General features: G+C 37.8%; 1 protein-coding gene across 5 annotated transcripts in view; it reads right to left on the bottom strand.

Annotated features, from left to right (window-relative positions):
* LOC135464929 (muscle M-line assembly protein unc-89-like) overlaps positions 1-23,236 on the bottom strand; it is an 83,369-nt gene that overhangs the window by 42,381 nt on the left and 17,752 nt on the right. For 4 of the 5 annotated variants that reach the window (XM_064742505.1, XM_064742507.1, XM_064742508.1 and 1 more), the window contains 8 exons: positions 20,076-20,235; positions 13,510-13,650; positions 4,395-4,514; positions 3,371-3,610; positions 2,750-2,912; positions 2,120-2,295; positions 1,188-1,663; positions 724-893 (listed from right to left, as the gene is read on the bottom strand). In XM_064742505.1, coding sequence (XP_064598575.1) covers positions 724-893; positions 1,188-1,663; positions 2,120-2,295; positions 2,750-2,912; positions 3,371-3,610; positions 4,395-4,514; positions 13,510-13,650; positions 20,076-20,235 — 1,646 coding nt within the window. Of the gene's footprint in view, positions 1-723; positions 894-1,187; positions 1,664-2,119; positions 2,296-2,749; positions 2,913-3,370; positions 3,611-4,394; positions 4,515-5,790; positions 6,188-13,509; positions 13,651-20,075; positions 20,236-23,236 lie in introns of those variants that run through there. The other variant, XM_064742509.1, reaches the window with a different exon arrangement.

Genomic DNA, 23,236 nt, shown 5'->3' with positions numbered 1-23,236 from the left:
CATGGCAAATCCCACTCATATCACTCCTTTCTGAAGTTTATACTTAGCTTTGCTTTATTTTATCCTTTACTGAACTTATCTGCGACAAAATTATCACATTTGCAAAGTTTCGATAAGTTGTTGCACTGTTATTTTTTTTCCTATATGCACTGTTTTTTTATCCTTTGTCTAGAGACTGGGAATTAAAGTTTTTGTCCGATGAAGTCACTTACTGTTGTTCTGGAACGGAGACATCTTCTTCGTGCACTTGCAAGCACTGAACAGTGTCAATGTGGCACTTTTTTGCATGTTCAGCAGGCATTAGCAAAATGCAACAGAACTGTGTCACTATAGTGCTTTTTGCACAACTTGCATCAAAGTCTAGTGTTCACGTCACAACAGAACGTCACTCCAGAAACAGGCACTCCACAAAAACTAAACAATACTTCTATGCAAATTCTACTCCAGGTAGCAACTCCCCTCCCAAAATTTAAAATTCCAAAATATTACTGATAATGAATAATTAATGAAAAAATATGGATTATTAGTAAGACTAGAGTTAAATCTAACTTACTTTTCCATTCCAGAAAAACTTAAAATAAGGAAATAAAAAGTGTAAGAAGGATGAAAAAAACAAAAAAATTCCACTGAAAAGTTTAACTTGATTTGAATTAATGAAAAAAAAAGATCTTCAAATTTTAATGAAATTTTGATTAGGTATTAGATAAGCATTGCTATGGTTACCTGACTTGGGGAATGGCGACCTTGGTCACCATGAGGTTAGCTTTACAACTCGCTTCTCCAGCTTTGTTCTTGGCCACACACATGTATTCTCCTGCGTCCCCTTGTTCGGCGTTTTCGATGATCAGTATGAAAATTTCTCCGTATTCTTCGTACTTGTATCTAGGGCAATCCTGAAAATACACGATCTAAAAGTAGATGGTTTCGAAAGGACCCCGATTTCAACAAAGTTATTATCAACTTATTGGAAATATTTCCTAATTATTCTACATTTGATACCAATGTGAAAAAGCAGTCCTATGGGTTACAGTCACCCCACCCCACCCCAAAACTAAGAACAATTTTACAATTCCAGTGGATTTCTGAGAGTTTATGGTTACACCCCTTAAACCAAAAAGACTCAACACTGTCTCACTTATTCAGCATCTAAGCCATACAAATCTCTCACTATTTGACCTTGGACTCACCTTCAAAGGAACGCCATTCCTTAGCCAAGTTACCGTGGGAATGGGTTCACCGATAACTTTTGACTTAAATCGTGCTTCAAATCCTTGGTTCACATCAACGTCTGTGAATCGGGTTATGAATTTTGGTGCAACCTTAGGCAAACCTCTCGGCTTGCTGAAATCTTCAATAACAGTTAACTGGGCGGAGCAACGGTCTTCTCCTAGCGGATTGGTCAGTTTGACAATAATCTTCCCAGCATCCTCCATTGACACCTCTTTCAAGGTGAATGTGCACTGATCACCTTCCACCTTGACGTCAAACTCTCGCGGTGGTAGAACCTCTTTGTTTTTGATGTACCATTGAATGTGAGGCATTGGGGACCCGATGAACTTGAACTTGAGTTCGGCGGAGTGCCCATTTGTCGCGACAAGGTCGTAGAATTTCTTTGTGATTTTAGGGGCAATTCTCTCCACATCACTCTCAGCCTCTGCAGATGCTACAACAACAACATCCATGACAACAAACTGAGTACTTTACACAAGAACATTAAGGAGAACCTAAATTAACATTCAAATGAGAATTTTTTTCTTACAAGCACTGAACAAAAAGCTTGCCTGCACATATTATCCAAATGAAGCAAGACATATGCTGTGACATGGAAAGTCCCGTGTTTCCATGGTAACAGCAATCTCAATTTAATTCAACTTTAGGTCTCTGAATTAATTTATTTATTTTATTTATTTCACTGGTGTTTTATGCCATGCTCAATATTTCACTTATACTGATGCGGCCAGCATTATGGTGGGAGGAAACCAGGCAGAGCCCTGGGGGGAAACCCACGACCATCTGCAGATTCTCTGAAAAAATGAACATTACATAAATCCTAGAGTGCTAATTCAAACCATGCTTAACCAGGCCGCCACTATGAGATGTCAGAGGCGACAACACTCACGAATGATGTTGAGGTAGGCTTCAGTGAAAGCCTCTCCGAATTCGTTCCTGGCCCAGCAGACGTAACGGCCGGAATCATCCTTGTTCACGTCGTGCACGATCAATGAGTGGAGGTCCTCTCGGGGGTTTAACACTTCATACTTCTTACTTGTCGTCAGGATTTTACCATCTTTTAACCTGAAATTTTAAATATGTAAGTTTACCAAGTAGGAATAAGCTAAATGGCAATAACAGTTGACCACACTTTCGCTTCAGTAAAACAGATCTTCTGAATGCCAAGATTACCATCAAGCCTGCCAGTTCATCTTCTCATGCATGTGTAAATAATTTTTAATATCACACACTGGCAGAATCCCCCTTGAAACTTCTCAGCTGATACGACTTAGTATTTATTCTTTATTAAATTGGTGTCAAAGTCAAGAGTTTTTCACCTTCCACAGAGGTTTATCGGTTTATCAGTTTATCAGTGGGGGGGAAGTGCCCAGCGCATACATGACAAGCCTCGTGACATAAGACTGCAACCAGAACATTAATACTGGATTGAAAATCGTATGTGACCTCATTCATCACTCAACTGCATCAACAACAATGCTTTATCTATCTGTGCCAGAGACAGCAACTTACGACCTACCACATGATTTCTGGTTTGGGGTCTGCTACAAGATTGCAGTCAAATCTGGCCATTTTTCCCTCCTCCACAACACAGCTATCCATCTGACCCATTTTTGCCGGGAGGGTTATCTCCCCTTCTGAGCTCAATGCCGATTGGGCGGTGATGTATTCCTGGTCTGTGACTGCAAAACAGTGAAAAACAGATGAAAAAAATACAGTGAAAAAATGATGGAAAAATAAACAGTGAAAAAATGATGGAAAATAAACAGTGAAAAACTGATGGAAATAAAAACAGTGAAAAACTGGTGGAAAAAAAAAGTGAAAAACTGATGAAAAAAAAAGTGAAAAACTGATGGAAAAAAAACAGTGAAAAACTGATGAAAAAAAAACAGCAAAAAACTGATGAAAAAACAAACAGTGAAAAACTGATGAAAAAAAAAAACTATGGAAAACCCATAAGTTTTGAGGTTCTACTTTAATAAGTTAACAGGAAGTGCATCATTTTTATCCAAATTTGTATTTCAAATTAATTCATTACAACAACTTTTGTGCAGCAAGACCTGGAAAATTCATATTAAAATTATGATATTATATTATGCACTTTCACATCAAAGAAAATTCCATTTCACATTGTTTATACCTCCATCCCCAACAGTCAACTCTGCGCTGCAGACTGCCGAGCCGTTGACATTCGTAGCCTTCGCCGTGTAGACTCCACTGTCCTCACAAATTGTTTCGGGAATAACCAAAGCATTCCACGCCCCTTGTACCTCAATGCGAAGTTCATCACTGGATTTGATTGGATAGACCCCTTTCTGCCAGGCAACTGTCGGTAAGGGAATTCCTCCTACCGTACATTCCAAACAAGCTTTGTCTCCCTCTGAAAAACAAATTTCAGCAGTTTGAATCAAACTTGTGTAAATAGGATTTTAGACAAAACACATGAAGATTACAAATCATGAAGGTTACAAAACATGAAGATTTTCATTGCTTCTGTGGCAAATAATTATGAAGAACCAAGCTTTGTCTCCCTGTGAAAAACAAATTTCAGCATAGAAAGTTTGAATCAAACTTGTGTAAATAGGATTTTAGAAAAACACATGAAGATTACAAAACATGAAGATTACAAAACATGAAGATTTTCATTGCTTCTGTGGCAAATAATTATGAAGAACCAAGCTTTGTCTCCCTGTGAAAAACAAATTTCAGCATAGAAAGTTTGAATCAAACTTGTGTAAATAGGATTTTAGAAAAACACATGAAGATTACAAAACATGAAGATTTTCCTTGCTTCTGATGAAAATAATTATGAAGAAACAAGTTCCAGTATTTAATCATAATTATAGTCTACCAATAATAATCTTCATACAAGCCAACAAGGTGGTGTTGATAAAAATATTCAAGAAACTTTTCCAAATTCCTGAACCAGAACAATTTTAATTATATTTTGATGATCAGATGATTTTTTTTTTGACTAATTAAACCAGATTATAGTTTATACATCTCTCTTTATTTCACTAAAAACCCTTTTCTCAGAGAAAACTTGACAATTTTTCCCCCATTTCTTTTTCTGTAGGAGTCATGCACAATTTGAGATTTTCGCTATATCAAAATTTTCCCTACATCCAGATTTTCCCTATATCCAGATTTTTGCATTTCTTTACCTTTGACCACAGTTCTGCAGAGCCTCTTCTTGAACACAGGACGTGTTGTTCCATCCTCAAATTCAGGTGCAGTGTGGTAACTGCTGACATCGCTGTCCAGGGATTCGAAGGACAGGTAATCTGACAACACCAACAACATAAATTATGCAGTTTATAAATTAACGTAACAACAACAGCATTTATCCACAGCAAAAATGCAAAACCAACCTTTGATACAGGTAATATATCAACCATTGACAAGTACTATATTTAATACATTTCCATTATTTTTAATGCTTTGTTACTCTCAAGATGGGTTCGGAATTTTTGAAAACCAGTGTTTATCTACTCTTATGTCCTTTCTCCAGAAGAGCAGGGACTTAATGTACAATGTGCATTTGGGTTAATACCTATCACATTCTAATCACTAGTTTACAATTATCAGCTGACATAAAAAAAGAAAAATTAGGACCTTGCAAAATGTCACCCTTTTTCACTTATTTGAGGCATTGATGTATTTATATGGCATTGCAAATATAAATTCAATTTACATATAGCCATCATTGATAAATTAACATCTAAATCTTCAGCTATCCTTTTTCTTTAATGGTACCCAGTATATAACATACAAGAGAAAAATCGCAAGGCTTTACACAATTTCATTTCAAATTTAAGACTGTAAGAACAAATTATTGGATAGAGTTTGGTATTTTGGGTTTAGTGCATGGATACTGTCTGTCTGCTCCCCTCTGGTCTTGATACTCTGTCGACCAGAGCATCTTCACCCCCCACCCCCTCCCACCCCACCCAACTGTCTCTACCCACACCAGATGGCCCAATAAACAGGACTCAAGACTGGGACAGGCATAAATAAAATCTCCTCTAACAGCTGTTTGACTTTACAATTAGTAGAAAACCCTTCTGACAGAAGTTCTGCAGTGAAAGTATTAATTGCAGCAGTGCACTATGGAATTTTTACATCCTGTGTACCGTAAAGATTCAAATTTAGTTCAGTTGTTTTTCTTTAAATTAAAAGAAAAATCGAGTCCCTAACCCAACATTTTTTTTCTTATTCATTTTTCAGTTAATTAAATTTTATAAAACTGAAGTGATGGTTACATCAGTACGTTAAGAAAAAAAAAACCAGAACATTTAATGTGAAATCTGAGACATCTCTAACATAAAAGCAGGAAAATAACATTTTTAATAGCAATGAAACGCAATTCCGTAAATTGAATATTTTTATATATTTGAATATAGATAAGAGGGACAAATGTTAAAGATTATATGAAGTGTTAGTCTGTATGATATAAAAAAAAACTGATGGATAGATCTGACAAATCCCTCGCCTTCAACAAATGACCTGGAAAAAAATAGAAACTGTACAAGAAAAATCTCTTAGAAAAGCAAAACAAACCTTCCCCTTGTATATTAACGATATGTTTGCGTAAATCCCTTTGGTAAGCTCGCATCGGCATTTTGGCGCCTCTTGTGGGGTGTTGTTTCTGCGACGTTTACAACGGCGACACCATTGACCTTGAAAAGGCTATTCAAACACTCCGAAAACCAGCCGTCTGAGTTAACATTTTCAACTGCAGAGAACCTTTGGACAAAACTTCAGCAGTGCATCCTGCAAGTTGCCACTGCATTTCACACCCAGGCTGAAAACGCCTGCCGTATATCCCTGCAGGTTTTTGGTCAACTGATCTGTATCAAAGCGTAATGTACAGCAAATCGAGGGGCCCCGAAAAAACGGATCAGATGGCTGCTGTTAAGATCCCCCTTCCTCTTCTTCTCCTGCAAATTCTGCTCTATTGGCTGTTCTTCCTCAACAGCCCAGACCCAAACATTCCCATCTACTGATACAACATCACCACCTACGCCTCAGCCTCCAACAAGCCAGCCTCCCATGCAGCATCCAAATAGATCAGCCGGTTGTCATGACGACAGGATTCGGAGTAGATATACCAGATACCCTAAAATCTCAGTCTTTCACCTTTACACCTTACAACAACGCATGCCTTGAAAGTGATTCCAATTTGTAAACAAATTTGTTGACATTTGTCATTTGTTGACGTGTGTGTATATTTGTTCTTTCAGAAATATACAGTAAACCTTTACAAGCCTGATACCTTTTGGAAGATTAGATCCAACACATGCACCTTAATAACTGTGAGAAATTCACTAATAAAATCATAATTAATAAGTCAAAAATTATTTTGGATTTTTCTAAACTTGGGTTCAAGGAAATGGCATGTAAAATGCAATTTCAACTATGATTTTTATCCCAGAACTTGGGCATAATCTTCACGACGACAAAAAAAGGACAATTCTTCATCCATCAAATCTACTTGTAAAGATGAATTACATTTCTCTGAAATGAGGTACGAAAATACATAGTAAACTAAAAAAGGTCAAAACAGAATGGTGAGTTTGGTAGAATTAGTAGTTACTTTGGTGATCAACTAGTTATCAAGTCAGTGTATACTGGGCTTAGCTCTCTGTACTGGAATCAGTAGTTACTAGGGCGATCATGCAGTGATCATGTCAGTGTATACCCGGCTTAGCTCTCTGTACTGGGTTACCCATGAATACCCCTCATTCCCCATCAACCCCTACCCCCTCCTTTACCACCCCTCTTAACCAGCCCCAGACAGCATGTAAACACCCCATTCCTACAGCATGACATCTGTCCCTTATTAGCCCACATGCAACAGTTCATCTTAGGAGTTTCTGAAACTTGCTTATTGTTTGTTATTACATGACATGGACATATGTACTAAGGTCTGCATACAAGGTCCATGGGCCGCATAATTACTCAAATTTATTTCCTTATATATTGCCGTTGGTGTTTAATATGGTTTCAAAACCATTTTGTTTCATCTACAACAGTACTGGTTAGGTTCAGTGTTCAAGCGCTCAAAGAAAACCACTATCCTTTGCTACTTATTGGGTGTTAGGCCACATCAATCAAAACTGCTGTTTGACATGTGAAATATATTTTGTCACAATGTCGACAGATGGTATAAGAATAAAACTAACACTTGAAAAATCATTAAATTTATGGGAAATGTGGACTATCCCAGCAATCGTTTTTCTGTTGATGATATATTTACATGATCGGAAAGCCTTAAGAAACAGGGAAATCACACAAAAACAAGAAGATTGGACAAAATAAAGAAGTGGATTATTATTATTAATAATGTATATAAAATTAAATCGGTGTTGCCTTGAAAAGTGCATTAAAGATAAGTCATTAAAGATAAGTCATTAAAGATAAGCCATTAAAGATAAACCATTAAAGATAAGCCATTAAAGATAAGCCACAGGCAAAGTTTTGGAGAAATCACCAATAATGACCTGTGTCCGTCACTGTTTATTCCACAACTCTCTAAACAGCCTACTAAGAGATATACACACATAAAGGTAATATATTTGTACAGGCTTCAAGTATGTTAACTTCTTGCCTCTTTTCTTCCTACTCAAACCTACATGTATACACAGCTAGGCTTTCTGAACTTTATCACAAGTTGCCAGGAGAATACAGCAACCTGTAGTTGGGTGAAGATAGAAATTATAATTAGACCCCAGAGAGGCAGATTTCCATGACAACGCAGTATGGGTTACCGAGAAGAAATAACCACTGCATGAGGTGTGGAGCTAAACAGGCTGTTTGTGACTTCTCCATCATTAAGAGATTTAGAGCGTACTTGTTTATGCACTCATTCTTGTATGTACATGCATATACCCTAATAGCTTCTCTCTAACTCAATGCCATAAAGTTATGGCAGCCATAGCTTAAGCAGTTGTGAATTTACCTGTGTAAATCTTACCTTTATTGCTGTAAAATCTACAAATACCTCTTCCATATACAGGTATATTTTGAATTCACCCATAATTCTGTGAAACTTACAAATTACCTTTCAAATGTGTGTGTGTGAAGCCGGCAAATTTCACAATTTCAAGTTAGAAATGAGTAGAATATGAACTTTTTCACCACCTAATGGTCTAGTGTAATACCTCTTGACTCTGACTGTCAAGCACTGTTAAACAGTTCAACCAAAAATGAACTGGCAATTTCGGGGACTACCCATCTTGTATACATATATGCACATGTATAGGTTCAAATCTACAAAAACTTAATTTTAAACACAAATTTAACTAACTACATTAGCTGGCATATTTTACTTCCCCATCATTAAAAAGTTTAGAAAGTATTTCTTCCCACCCCCCACCCGCCTACCCCCCACCCACAAAAATTTCATAATGAGTATCTGAGTATAAAACTACTGCACCCATAAGGCACCCAACAAACTCCCTGACTTAAAATGGCAGCCAAACCAGCAATAGCCGGATTCAAACAAATTACGGCATTGGTCAAGCCAGCCAGCACTTGAACTACCTGAGCCATTGAGAACCTCTCCTACTGAAACCACAGGAGCAACTGCTCACCCCAGGCCCCAACCCCTATCCACTTCATTACCAATGGTCAATGAAGCCAGCACTTGAACTGCCTTTCCTACTTAAACCACATGATGAAAAACTGCATGATGAATTGTTCATCCCAGGCCCCCAGGCCCCACTACCAATGGACAAGCCAGAAATACTGTCCATAGTAATGTTTTGTAACCAGGGAACCTCAACATCCATCACTGGTCAGACATACATCTGGACGAACCAGCTGACATCTGAAGCCTTTCTGGTCAGCTTGACCACTGGGTTGTTCTGCCAGATATACAGTCATGCCATGAAAATTCCTACATATTCAAACACTTTGACGATCTTCTCCACCAGGTTACCATTTTGCCCTCAAGTTCTGTTTTAAGAAAGCTTTCCCAAAAATTTTATGAAAATTCAGGAGTAAATCTCGTATAAGGTGGACTGAGAGTTTGGAATGAGATTTGCATATTCCTCAGATAACACGGCTGTTCATAAGTCAGTCCTCTCCTTCTGAGGCAAATTCACATTATAAAAAGCAAGATTTTGTATTCCCCAAATTTATGTCACTGCTAAGAAGGAAAACAATTTTATACCGGACATGACAGTGATTTGACCGACAATAGTAGAGCTAACTTGTCTTAGATATGAAACATCTCAACAACTAGTATACTTTTCAGCCAGGAGTTATCCCTGCCCCTTGAATCCCTGCCACCGTCACTCATGTAGGTGGTACATGTGTGAGAGAAGATACAGGGGTAACCTGACCATTATCAGGTGTGCATGTATACCTTTACATGAGCTGTACACATTCTAAAAGCCTGCCACAGCCGAACACATGCACGTAACGATGATGGCCAACTTGGTACTGGGTATATCCCACATGTAGCTGGCTCAGTTTACACTAGCAATACCAAGGAGCCAAATTTTGCTGAAGGCGTACGACAGACCTTTCACTGTTATCCGGTGTGCGTACATACTTCATAAACCCATTAATTCCCATTCTAAAAAACATGGCATTAAAACCCTTTGAGCTTGCAAAGCTGATTTTCTGGTCTCTTTGCACATTTTGCTGTAAGTGAAAAATCCACTGAAAACTGTCTAAAATTTCTACGTCTTTCTCGGATTATAACCTTGAAAATTCAGAATTTTTTTCTTCACAATCAACCAATCTGTATTCAACTGATTTTTACTGCTACTTCCCACTTCAGACCTTCTTGGTGTAAACAACTACCGTATTATTGCAGATGCGCCTTCAACGGGTTATTAAGATGTTTACCCCTACTGATGGGAATACCATCTCTCTGCAGGGGTCTTCAACAGGTTTCTTGGCTGAGGGAATCTGGTTTATCTAAACACCTCTGCCAAGAAGACTGCTTCAGGTAAACGTCCTGCTAAAAATAGTCCAGGTAGGAAAGGTTGTTGGTACCGATAACTACAACCTAGGTTTCAACATGGTTCACACGTACTCTACACTATAGGCATATAAATAATGTATACAGTTCTGGTGGTTTTACACAAACTTTTTTACAAAGTCCCTCATGATTATGTAACGAAGAAATTTGGGTTTACCTCTTAATTTGTTACAATTCTTCTGCTTCTGTTGTTACAAGAGTCATGATCCTTCCCTCAAAAATATTTCAAAAAATTCCATTTTCAATAGACACTGAGCAACCTGTTTTTTTTTGTTTTTTTTTGCTACAAATCACTATATCACTAAAAGTGGAAAATGTAAGTGCATTCAAATCTGCTATTTAAAGATTACACTGGCTGGCTTGAGAATCAAAAACCATTCTACAGATTGGTAAAGTATACATGAAGCTGGTTGTTTAAACACAGGATAAAGTTGGATGTAAGAGGTAGATGAGGATAGAGGTAGATGAGGGATAGAGAAAGATGAGGATAGAGGTAGATGAGGATAGAGAAAGATGAGGATAGAGGTAGATGAGGATAGAGAATGATGAGGAGAGAGGTAGATGAGGATAGAGAAATATGAGGATAGAATAACCCAGTAACAATCAAATTAGTTCCAACAACAGCATGCTACACAAGACAAACCCATGAGAATGGTGTTACATGATTACAAAGGGGAAGTTGATTTGAAAGGTAGTCACTGATCACTGCTGATCTTGTCAAGAGTTCATCACACCTTAGCAATCAAATATCTCTATTTCAAAACGTTTTCCACGTAAGAGTAGTACAAATGGTGTTGAATAAGAAGCGTTAAGATCCACTGCAAGCTGTGCTGATTGATATATCTTATAATAATGGACTGTCACTCATTTTGGTAAATCCGTGCAAAACTCTAAGCAGTTTGATTGAGGAATTCTGCAAGTTTTAACAGTCATTACGGCACCACCACTACCCACATCACAGAGCCCAAGAGCTTTTTATAACTAAAGGAGCATCTTGTTCTTGTAGAAAAAAAGCCCACAATCTTGGGCCAATTCCAGCTAGAGTCTTATCGCCACTGCCACTGTGCAAATTCCAGACAAAAAAAAAAAAGAAAAACCCTTGCATATATGAAGTAACAGGCTGAAATTCTTTCATGCTTTATCTGGAAGTGGCCGGTTCTTAAAGGACGAACTCTCATCAATAACACCCAGAGGGCTGAGCAAACCCCACATCCATCTACATGTAATGTACCTACTTCCTCTCTATCCCACTCTCATGTCTGATTCACTGCTTAGAAATGTTTTCATAAAGTCCAAAATCCTGTGTGCCACAAACGAAAAGCAAACACAGAACTGTCTCCAGAAACACTTCATATTGGTTTTCTTTTACATTATTTCTTTGTGTGACCAAGAAATTCCATACAAATTATTTTCTTGGATGGGTTTTTGAGACAATATTTTCCCAATATTATTCTGAATACTTAAAATCCATTAAAATGTATTAGAATAAATCCCAGTGTAGTGCATCAGATATGATTTTGCAGAAAATAACTATTTTCAAAATGTTCCATTGGCAAATGAGGGAAATTCTCAGAAAAAAAGTGATGTGTGGTCACACAGATGTGGTCCGAAAAGCCCACCATTTTCTCCTATTTTAAATGCTCCTTACCGCACAAGAAAATATCTAAAAAAGTAAATGAAAAAAATAATTTTGGATACAGCGTAACATTTGGATTTCTTTCAATAATAAAAAAAAAATAAAATTTCTTGATGCTTCTGAGCTATTCTTGACGAAGGACAAGAAACCTTTTCCTATAGTTTGTGACAATTTCCTACAATTCCTTAATATTAGATTTTACCATTGTTACCTAGATAACAGTTTGTTGGAACCATACAACTGAGAAATCTACAATTGAGAAATCTACAACTGACAAAGAAATCTTAACTTTTTGAGTACAACTTTGAGTGCGATTATAATAAATAAATAAATCAGTCCTTTAAAGTAGATTGGTATTATATTTACATGTATATTTTTTTCAGTGAAGCATTTTTCAAAATATCTAGCTTTTTTTTTTTCAATTGGATATTTTTTTCGTAAAAATGACTTTTATTCACCCTATGTTTTTTTTGTTAGAGGAAATTTTTCAGAACTTCAGTATTTGGACATGTATATTTGCCCCAATCAAACACTCTCTAAGCCACAACAAAAAAAAACAAACATTTTATAAAAAAAAAGAAAGAAAATTCAAAGGCACCTGTTTGTTCCATTTCAATTCGAAGAAGTTAAACTCACAGACAAACGCTATATTTTTCTGTTAGAGGAAATTTTTCAGAACTTCAGTATTTGGACATGTACATTTGCCCCATTCAAACACCCTTTAAGACACAACAAAAAAAAAAAATTTATATAAAAAAAAAGAAAATTCAATGGCACCTGTTTTTTTTCATTTCAAACCCGCAGACAAACATTGTATATACATGTATATAATATACACCAAACTGTAGATATGTATTTGTCATCTTAACCCAACATTAATCTTTGGCACATTCTTGATAGCTATGGCGTGACCAAAAAGAGTATACTAAGAATCCATTGCAAAATTCTATTTTACAACTTTAATCACAATTCTCTACATGCATTGTACATCCAAAGACGGCACAACCAAGTTTCAAAGGTACGGTGCATTTAGGTAACAACCAACAAAAATTCTGAAGTGGCACAACTCTGTAAAATGTAATTTGAAAATTTCACAATTGGATGTGCTGTCTAACTTGCTCATGTATTCTCTAACGATTGAACATAGAGAATACTGGTCAGAGACATGGAAATGGTTTCATGAAATTTGATGGGCTTGTTTTACACAGATGTAGCAGTTCCTTAAACATTTCAATGTGATTACAAACTTTGTGTTCCAATGATTAATTTAACGTAATACACGAATAGTGTAACTCCAAAAATCAAAAGTTCATTTTGACTAAACATTTCGTCACTTCATCGCCATCATCAGGAGGCACTTTTAAGTCAAAATGAGCCTTTCAATTCAATTACAAAATGCTGATGTTGTAACGATCTGTGGTAACGTACATAGCAGCAACCTACAGACAGTCCCCTGGGTACTGCCCGGTTTCCTCCCACCATAATGCTTGTCGTTCTTGTACAAGTGAAATACCCTTAAGGTAAGGCATAAAACACCAGTCAAATAAAGCAAAAGATCTGTGGTAACTGAGCATCTTTGAAGTTTTGAGGAATCCATTTCCCATCTCGTTGGACCTTCTGCGTCAACCTCGACAAAAGCTTTGCTTACCTTCTCCTGTCGAGTCCCCTGGAGGAGGAACCTCTTTCTCAGGACTGATCGTATCTTTGGACTTTCTGCGTGAAGGTGTCGGGATTTTCGGGCCTTTTGTCGGCCTTTGCTGTTCTGGCATGATGTCTGTTTCTTCTACGCCTGTCATAAAAATTTACACAAGTATTATTTTTTTGTGTCATTTTGATTGGTGTTTTACGTCACACTCATCGAAAGTCCAGTTTGGTGGCAGACTTTCACACGTACAAAAGGAGAGGAAACCAACTTGAGCTTGACTTGATCTCACAGCGATTGCATTGGTGAGAGGCTACTCTAGCACTCTAAACACCAGGCCTCGAACACTCCCTACACAAGGATTGAAAGTCAGCGGAACAAGTGACTGAATGACTGACTGACTAGAAACCATTATGAAGTAAACAAATTTTTGATACTTCAAGACGTCACAACATTATCGTCCCACCAGGAATACAGTCATTATGAATTACGATTAATTTCTTTCCTGGAGATGGTAACAAACTTTGGTAACAAACTTTGGTAACAAACTTTGGTAACAACACTGCTGCACAATCTACTCTCCTGAACACTGAATATTTTGATACCCTTCACATTTACCCACACAACACAGCACAATCTACTCTCCTGAACACCGAATATTTTGACACCCTTCACATTTACCCACACAACACAGCAAAATCTACTCTCCTGAATACTGAATATTTTGATACCCTTCACATTTACCTACACAATGTAGAACAATCTACTCTCCTGAATACTGAATATTTTGATACGCTTCACATTTACCCACACAACACAGCACAATCTACTCTCCTGAACACTGAATGTTTTGACACCCTTCACATTTACCCACACAACACAGCACAATCTACTCTCCTGAATACTGAATATTTTGATACCCTTCACATTTACCCACACAACACAGCACAATCTACTCTCCTGAACAATGAATATTTTGACACCCTTCACATTTACCCACACAACACAGCACAATCTACTCTCCTGAACTCTGAATGTTTTGATACCCTTCACATTTACCCACACAACACAGCACAATCTACTCTCTTGAACACCGAATATTTTGACACCCTTCACATTTACCGACACAACACAGCACAATCTACTCTCCTGAATACTGAATATTTTGATAAACTTCACATTTACCAACACAACACAGCACAATCTACTCTCCTGAATACTGAATATTTTGATACCCTTCACATTTACCGACACAACACAGCACAATCTACTCTCCTGAACACCGAATATTTTGACACCCTTCACATTTACCCACACAACACGGCACAATCTACTCTCCTGAATACTGAATATTTTGATACCCTTCACATTTACCTACACAATGTAGAACAATCTACTCTCCTGAATACTGAATATTTTGATACGCTTCACATTTACCCACACAACACAGCACAATCTACTCTCCTGAACACTGAATGTTTTGATACCCTTCACATTTACCCACACAACACAGCACAATCTACTCTCCTGAATACTGAATATTTTGACACCCTTCACATTTACTGACACAACACAGCACAATCTACTCTCCTGAACACCGAATATTTTGACACCCTTCACATTTACCCACACAACACGGCACAATCTACTCTCCTGAATACTGAATATTTTGATACCCTTCACATTTACCCACACAACACAGCACAATCTACTCTCCTGAACACTGAATGTTTTGACATCCTTCACATTTACCCACACAACACAGCACAATCTACTCTCCTGAACACTGAATATTTTGACACCCTTCACATTTACCCACACAACACAGCACAATCTACTCTCCTGAACACTGAATGTTTTGATACCCTTCACATTTACCCACACAACACAGCACAATCTATTCTCCTGAATATTGAATATTTTGATACCCTTCACATTTACCCACACAACACAGCACAATCTACTCTCCTGAACACTGAATGTTTTGACACCCTTCACATTTACCGACACAACACAGCACAATCTACTCTCCTGAACACTGAATGTTTTGATACCCTTCACATTTACCTACACAATGTAGAACAATCTACTCTCCTGAACACTGAATGTTTTGATACCCTTCACATTTACCCACACAATGTAGAACAATCTACTCTCCTGAACACTGAATATTTTGGTACCCTTCACATTTACCTACACAACACTGCACAATCTACTCTCTTGAACACCGAATATTTTGATACCCTTCACATTTACCCACACAACACAGCACAATCTACTCTCCTGAACACTGAATGTTTTGACACCCTTCACATTTACCCACACAACACAGCACAATCTACTCTCCTGAACACTGAATGTTTTGACACCCTTCACATTTACCCACACAATATAGCACAATCTACTCTCCTGAATACTGAATATTTTGGTACCCTTCACATTTACCCACACAATGTAGAACAATCTACTCTCCTGAACACTGAATGTTTTGATACCCTTCACATTTACCTACACAACACAGCACAATCTACTCCCTGAATACTGAATATTTTGGTACCCTTCACATTTACCCACACAACACAGCACAATCTACTCTCCTGAATACTGAATATTTTGACATCCTTCACATTTACCCACACAACACAGCACAATCTACTCTCCTGAATACTGAATATTTTGGTACCCTCCACATTTACCCACACAACACAGCACAATCTACTCTCCTGAATATTGAATATTTTGATACCCTTCACATTTACTTACACAACACAGCACAATCTACTCTCCTGAACACTGAATATTTTAATACCCTTCACATTTACTGACACAATATAGCACAATCTACTCTCCTGAATACTGAATATTTTGACACCTTTCACATTTACCCACACAACACAGCACAATCTACTCTCCTGAACACTGAATGTTTTGACAACCTTCACATTTACCCACACAACACAGCACAATCTACACTCCTGAACACTGAATGTTTTGGTACCCTTCACATTTACCCACACAACACAGCACAATCTACTCTCCTGAATACTGAATATTTTGGTACCCTTCACATTTACCCACACAACACAGCACAATCTACTCTCCTGAATACTGAATATTTTGGTACCCTTCACATTTACCCACACAACACAGCACAATCTACTCTCCTGAATACTCAATATTTTGACACCTTTCACATTTACCCACACAACACAGCACAATCTACTCTCCTGAACACTGAATGTTTTGATACCCTTCACATTTACCGACACAACACAGCACAATCTACACTCCTGAACACTGAATATTTTGGTACCCTTCACATTTACCCACACAACACAGCACAATCTACTCTCCTGAACACTGAATGTTTTGACACCCTTCACATTTACCCACACAACACAGCACAATCTACTCTCCTGAACACTGAATGTTTTGACAACCTTCACATTTACCCACACAACACAGCACAATCTACTCTCCTGAACACTGAATGTTCTGATACCCTTCACATTTACCCACACAATGTAGAACTATCTACTCTCCTGAACACTGAATGTTTTGATACCCTTCACATTTACCCACACAATATAGAACAATCTACTCTCCTGAACACTGAATATTTTGGTACCCTTCACATTTACCCACACAACACAGCACAATCTACTCTCTTGAACACCGAATATTTTGATACCCTTCACATTTACCCACACAACACAGCACAATCTACTCTCCTGAACACTGAATGTTTTGACACCCTTCACAATTACCCACACAACACAGCACAATCTACTCTCCTGAACACTGAATGTTTTGACACCCTTCACATTTACCGACACAATATAGCACAATCTACTCTCCTGAATACTGAATATTTTGGTACCCTTCACATTTACCCACACAATGTAGAACAATCTACTCTCCTGAACACTGAATGTTTTGATACCCTTCACATTTACCCACACAACACAGCACAATCTACTCTCCTGAATACTGAATATTTTGACATCCTTCACATTTACCCACACAACACAGCACAATCTACTCTCCTGAATACTGAATATTTTGACATCCTTCACATTTACCCACACAACACAGCACAATCTACTCTCCTGAATACTGAATAATTTGATACCCTTCACATTTACCCACACAACACAGCACAATCTACTCTCCTGAATACTGAATAATTTGATACCCTTCACATTTACCCACACAACACAGCACAATCTACTCTCCTGAATACTGAATATTTTGGTACCCTTCACATTTACCCACACAACACAGCACAATCTACTCTCCTGAATACTGAATATTTTGACACCTTTCACATTTACCCACACAACACAGCACAATCTACTCTCCTGAACACTGAATGTTTTGACAACCTTCACATTTACTGACACAATATAGCACAATCTACTCTCCTGAATACTGAATATTTTGGTACCCTTCACATTTACCTACACAATGTAGAACAATCTACTCTCCTGAACACTGAATGTTTTGACACCTTTCACATTTACCCACACAACACAGCACAATCTACTCTCCTGAATACTGAATATTTTGATACCCTTCACATTTACCCACACAACACAGCACAATCTACTCTCCTGAACACTGAATATTTTGATACCCTTCACATTTACTGACACAATATAGCACAATCTACTCTCCTGATTACTGAATATTTTGACACCTTTCACATTTACCCACACAACACAGCACAATCTACTCTCTTGAACACTGAATGTTTTGACAACCTTCACATTTACCCACACAACACAGCACAATCTACACTCCTGAACACTAAATACTGAATAATTTGATACCCTTCACATTTACCCACACAACACAGCACAATCTACTCTCCTGAATACTGAATATTTTCATACCCTTCACATTTACCCACACAACACAGCACAATCTACTCTCCTGAATACTGAATATTTTGGTACCCTCCACATTTACCGACACAACACAGCACAATCTACTCTCCTGAATACTGAATATTTTGATACGCTTCACATTTACCAACACAATGTAGAACAATCTACTCTCCTGAATATTGAATATTTTCATACTCTTCACTTTAACTATTAAACCACATTCACTGCCCTCAATGCTTGTGAGGCTTTGGTGACAGGCTGTGAAAAACATTCATGTTCTTTCTTCTTCAATAAACAAATCCTTTACTTTTCCAATCACAAGACGAAGAAAACATAACCACCACCTACCTCAACCAAAATTTAGGTTGCTTTAATTCTTGATCCACTTTTGTCTTGAAACAAGCTTAAACCCAGGTATTCAGGATGTTTTCGTTAAAAGTGCAGGTTTAGTAAACCCATATCTAAAGCACCCTAAAGCTAGCGGCATTTCCAGGCTTCTTGCAAAGTACCCCTCTGTGTGGAAGTCAGGTAATTTTACCCAGGCATTTAAATTGCCCTTCATCTTGATGAGTCGCAGAAAGCAGATTTATAACACGGTCTTTACCTGGCCAGGCGTGTATTAGCTCCAGGGATAAAATCTCTGCTTTAATGCTGGGCTCCGAACTTGTAAACAAGCGTAAGAGCTTTGAGAAACATTTTGGAGCCATATGCCCATAACCACCTGACTCATGGGGTTGAGGGTTCAAATCCAGATCTCTCTAGTTTGAATGTGGCTATAAATCAGGTTTAATTTAATTTGATTTCACTTGATGTTTTTGTTTAATACCATACTACTAAAGAATTTTTCATTCACACGATGGTGGTCAGCTCTTATGAGTAGAATTTCACCCAACTGATTTGACCGCAAGCTAAATATGTCCAGCAAATGGCGGTGGATTCCTCCCAGCCCCCCGGTTTCCTCCGCACATTTAGTTGACTATCATCATATCAATGAAAAATTCTGGACAGATCTTCACTCGCAGCCAAACTGATGGAAGATCCTTCATACATGCATCTCACTAACTTCATGTAGCACTGAGCCGGCCCCGATAGCACAGTTGGTAGAGCATTCGCTTCGGGAGCGGTAGATGCAGGGTCAATCCTGGGTTGAGTTACACCTAAGACTTTAAAAGAGGAAGTTGTAACTTCCTCGCTTGGCGATCAGCACGAAGGGGATGGTGCAACCACTGGTTGACCCGTATCAGTATAATGGCTCGGGCGGGGCGGCTTACTTGCCTTTGGTAAGGCGTCTACCATGCCGTGGAAAGCACCGTCAATCACATCATGCCTTGAGGGTGTAGTGAAGAATGTACACTACAAACTTCCATTACTTACAGCTGGTTACAATAAAACCGTTTTCGTAATTCCACAAATTTAGATTTATTTATTTGGCCTAAGTCATATATAGAATGATGTCCTCCTGTGAAAATGTAAACTTCAGCCCAGAAAGCAAAATTTCACAATATTGATTTGCCTCTAAAAACACACTTTATTGGCGTAACAGGAAGTCATTTAGCATAAATTTAAGCACCAAAAGTAATTATTTCATGACATTTATTTGCCCATAAAAATGAAATTTTTAGGACAAATTCTTAGGTCCAATACAATAATTAAATCAATCATGTTAGTCAGTCAGTCACTCACCCAAGCTTTTCAGAGCCTCCCTGATCTGATTGACCCAGGCCTCCTTGGCTACAACACTCCTGGCCTGGAATGTCAGCTTCTCTGAGGTAGGCTCAGCATACCACAGCTCAAACATGCGATCATCACTCGGGACAGTCTCATTTACCTGGATGTCCTGTAGCTGATGGGGAGAGAGGGAAACAAAAAGATGATTCTATTACAAAAAAAAATGCATTGTTATAAAATACCAACAAATGAGGAATGTGAACTGTTATATGTACAGATCATTCCCAAATTACATCCATCATATTATATGAAATAACATGTGTTTCCTGCACAACTTATAAACCTCATTTGCTGAAGTATATTGTACAAAATATTAATCCAAAATTCTGGGTTGTATCTGTTCTCTTTCCTACTCTTTTTATCAATTGTCTTTGTACCCACTAAAGAGAATCAAACTTTACATCTTCTGAAAGAGAACTGATTATTAGTACTACCAAAAAAAATACTATTCCTGCCAATGTTCCCCTTATCAAAATAAGCACAGCCTTTTCCACAAATAAAGAAAGAAAGAAAAAAAAACTCAGCTCAAATTTACGAATTTTTTGGACCTCATTCAGAAAATGACTTCCTGTTGTTATTTTGGTGGCTTTCGTCTTTTTTTTGTTTTTCCCCACAGTTTAGAGAAACAACACTGAATTCGGCAGTCCCTAATCTTTCTTGCATAAACACACTGTCAAATTAACTGACAGGTAATAACCACTTTCATCAGCATCTATCCATATAAAAGTAAACAGGCAGTAACCATGGTTACAATATAAACTGGGGCATATTATATATACTTTCATAGACACATGCACCTTTTCGTTTTATTTCTTTTTGCAACAAGAAACTTTTTGCAAACGTCAATGAAGTTCCTTATCTTGGTATTTGCGGTTCTGTAAGCTCATTTCACGGTACATTCATGTGGACCTTATTATCTGGTGTTTCAGCTTCATTAGTAGAGGTTTAGTAGATACAGTTATAAGAGCAAAAATGATGCGTTTGCAATATGTTTCACCTTCATCACTTTCACCAGGGTCGAAATGGATTCCTGTAGAATCGCGTACGGGATTGAACCTATTTCTCAGGGTGGCCGCGCGAATGAATCAGCAGAAAATTTGGTCAGAAATTTCAATTGGATATGCAAGCACTGTGGACCAGGTACCTACTGGCAGTAGTAGTATGACATTTGCAACAAACTTTGAACTTCAACTCTGTTAATATGTAGATTTATTTATTTGATTAGTGTTTGTTGAAGTACTAAAAAACTTTTCACTAATGTGATGGCAGTCAGTTTTATCGGCGAAGGAACCAGAGGGCCTTAAATAAAGCTACATGTATGCCCTTTGACTCATGTCAGAAAATGTCCGGGCTTTTAGCCACAGCAAAAAAAAAAAAGAGAGACGGTTTAATTCCAACATGCACACAATCTGATGTTTTCAAGGAATGGACAGTTGCAGTGAGCCTGTGATTTAACTACCATTGTGAGAGATGTCCCTGTTATTTTGTTAATCTAGGTATAAAAACATACATAGCAGTCAACCAAAATGGACATTCCAGGCCAATAATTGTGAAGTCAATTCCCAAAATGACATTCAACGCACATCACCAAGGAGCTAAGAAAATACGAAATTAATACAGATTTCTAAAAAGAGAAACAGTTTTTAATAATGTTGGAAAGGCACAAGGAGGGTCCACTCCATGGGTAAGCATTATCATATCATTACAAGCCCTCTTGTGTGCTGTAAGAGATTACTGACACAAAGTGCAGCTTTCCATAACTTCTCACTTTCTAAATGCGGCTTGCACACGGAGGAGTTTGGCAACTGTAACAATAACCCAAACACAGTAAGGTTAATATGTGAGATGTAGAGAAGTGATAAGGGCTACCTAAGAGCTCAGAAATGTTCAGACAAACAATTTCGTCTGCGGAAAGCCCAAAATACTGTCTGACTCATTAATAGCTGCACCAGCTAGCTATTTATGGACAGGCACATGCATAAATAGCATGATGGGTTTAAACATTGGAAGTATGTGCCACCCACTCTCTGTAGGCTTGTCCTGTAACATTTAGTACATTTCGAATGTTATATCATCTTAACTCATGGAAAATAAAATCAACATGCCAATACCATTAGTCTGCTTTACTTCAGGCCACTGGCTTAAAATCAATTCCCCAATACCGTTATTCTGCTTTACTTCAGGCCACTGGCTTAAAATCAATTCCCCATTACCATTATTCTGCTTTACTTCAGGCCACTGGCTTAAAATCAGGACCTCAATACCATTATTCCGATTTACTTCAGGCCACTGGCTTAAAATCAATTCCCCAATACCATTATTCTGCTTTACTTCAGGCCACTGGTTTAAAATCAATTCCCCAATACCATTATTCTGCTTTACTTCAGGCCACTGGCTTAAAATCAATACCCCAACACCATTATTCTGCTTTACTTCAGGCCACTGGTTTAAAATCAAGACCCCAATACCATTATTCTGCTTTACTTCAGGCCACTGGCTTAAAATCAATTCCCCAATACCATTATTCTGCTTTACTTCAGGCCACTGGCTTAAAATCAATATCCCAATACCATTATTCTGCTTTACTTCAGGCCACTGGCTTAAAATCAATATCCCAATACCATTATTCTGCTTTACTTTAGGCCACTAGCTTAAAATCAATTCCCCAATACCATTATTCTGCTTTACTTCAGGCCACTGGCTTAAAATCAATTCCCCAATACCATTATTCTGCTTCACTTCAAGCCACTGGTTTAAAATCAATACCCCAACACCATTATTCTGCTTTACTTCAGGCCACTGGCTTAAAATCAATACTCCAATACCATTATTCTGCTTTACTTCAGGCCACTGGCTTAAAATCAGTTCCCCAATACCATTATTCTGCTTTACTTCAGGCCACTGGTTTAAAATCAATTCCCCAATACCATTATTCTGCTTTACTTCAGGCCACTGGTTTAAAATCAATATCCCAATACCATTATTCTGCTTTACTTTAGGCCACTGGCTTAAAATCAATATCCCAATACCATTATTCTGCTTTACTTCAGGCCACTGGCTTAAAATCAATATCCCAATACCATTATTCTGCTTTACTTCAGGCCACTGGCTTAAAA

This window comes from Liolophura sinensis, chromosome 4 (assembly GCF_032854445.1).
Source record: "Liolophura sinensis isolate JHLJ2023 chromosome 4, CUHK_Ljap_v2, whole genome shotgun sequence".
Lineage (NCBI taxonomy): Eukaryota > Metazoa > Mollusca > Polyplacophora > Chitonida > Chitonidae > Liolophura > Liolophura sinensis.
Note: the sequence above shows the minus strand (reverse complement) of the source record. Positions and strands in the feature narration are given on the sequence as shown.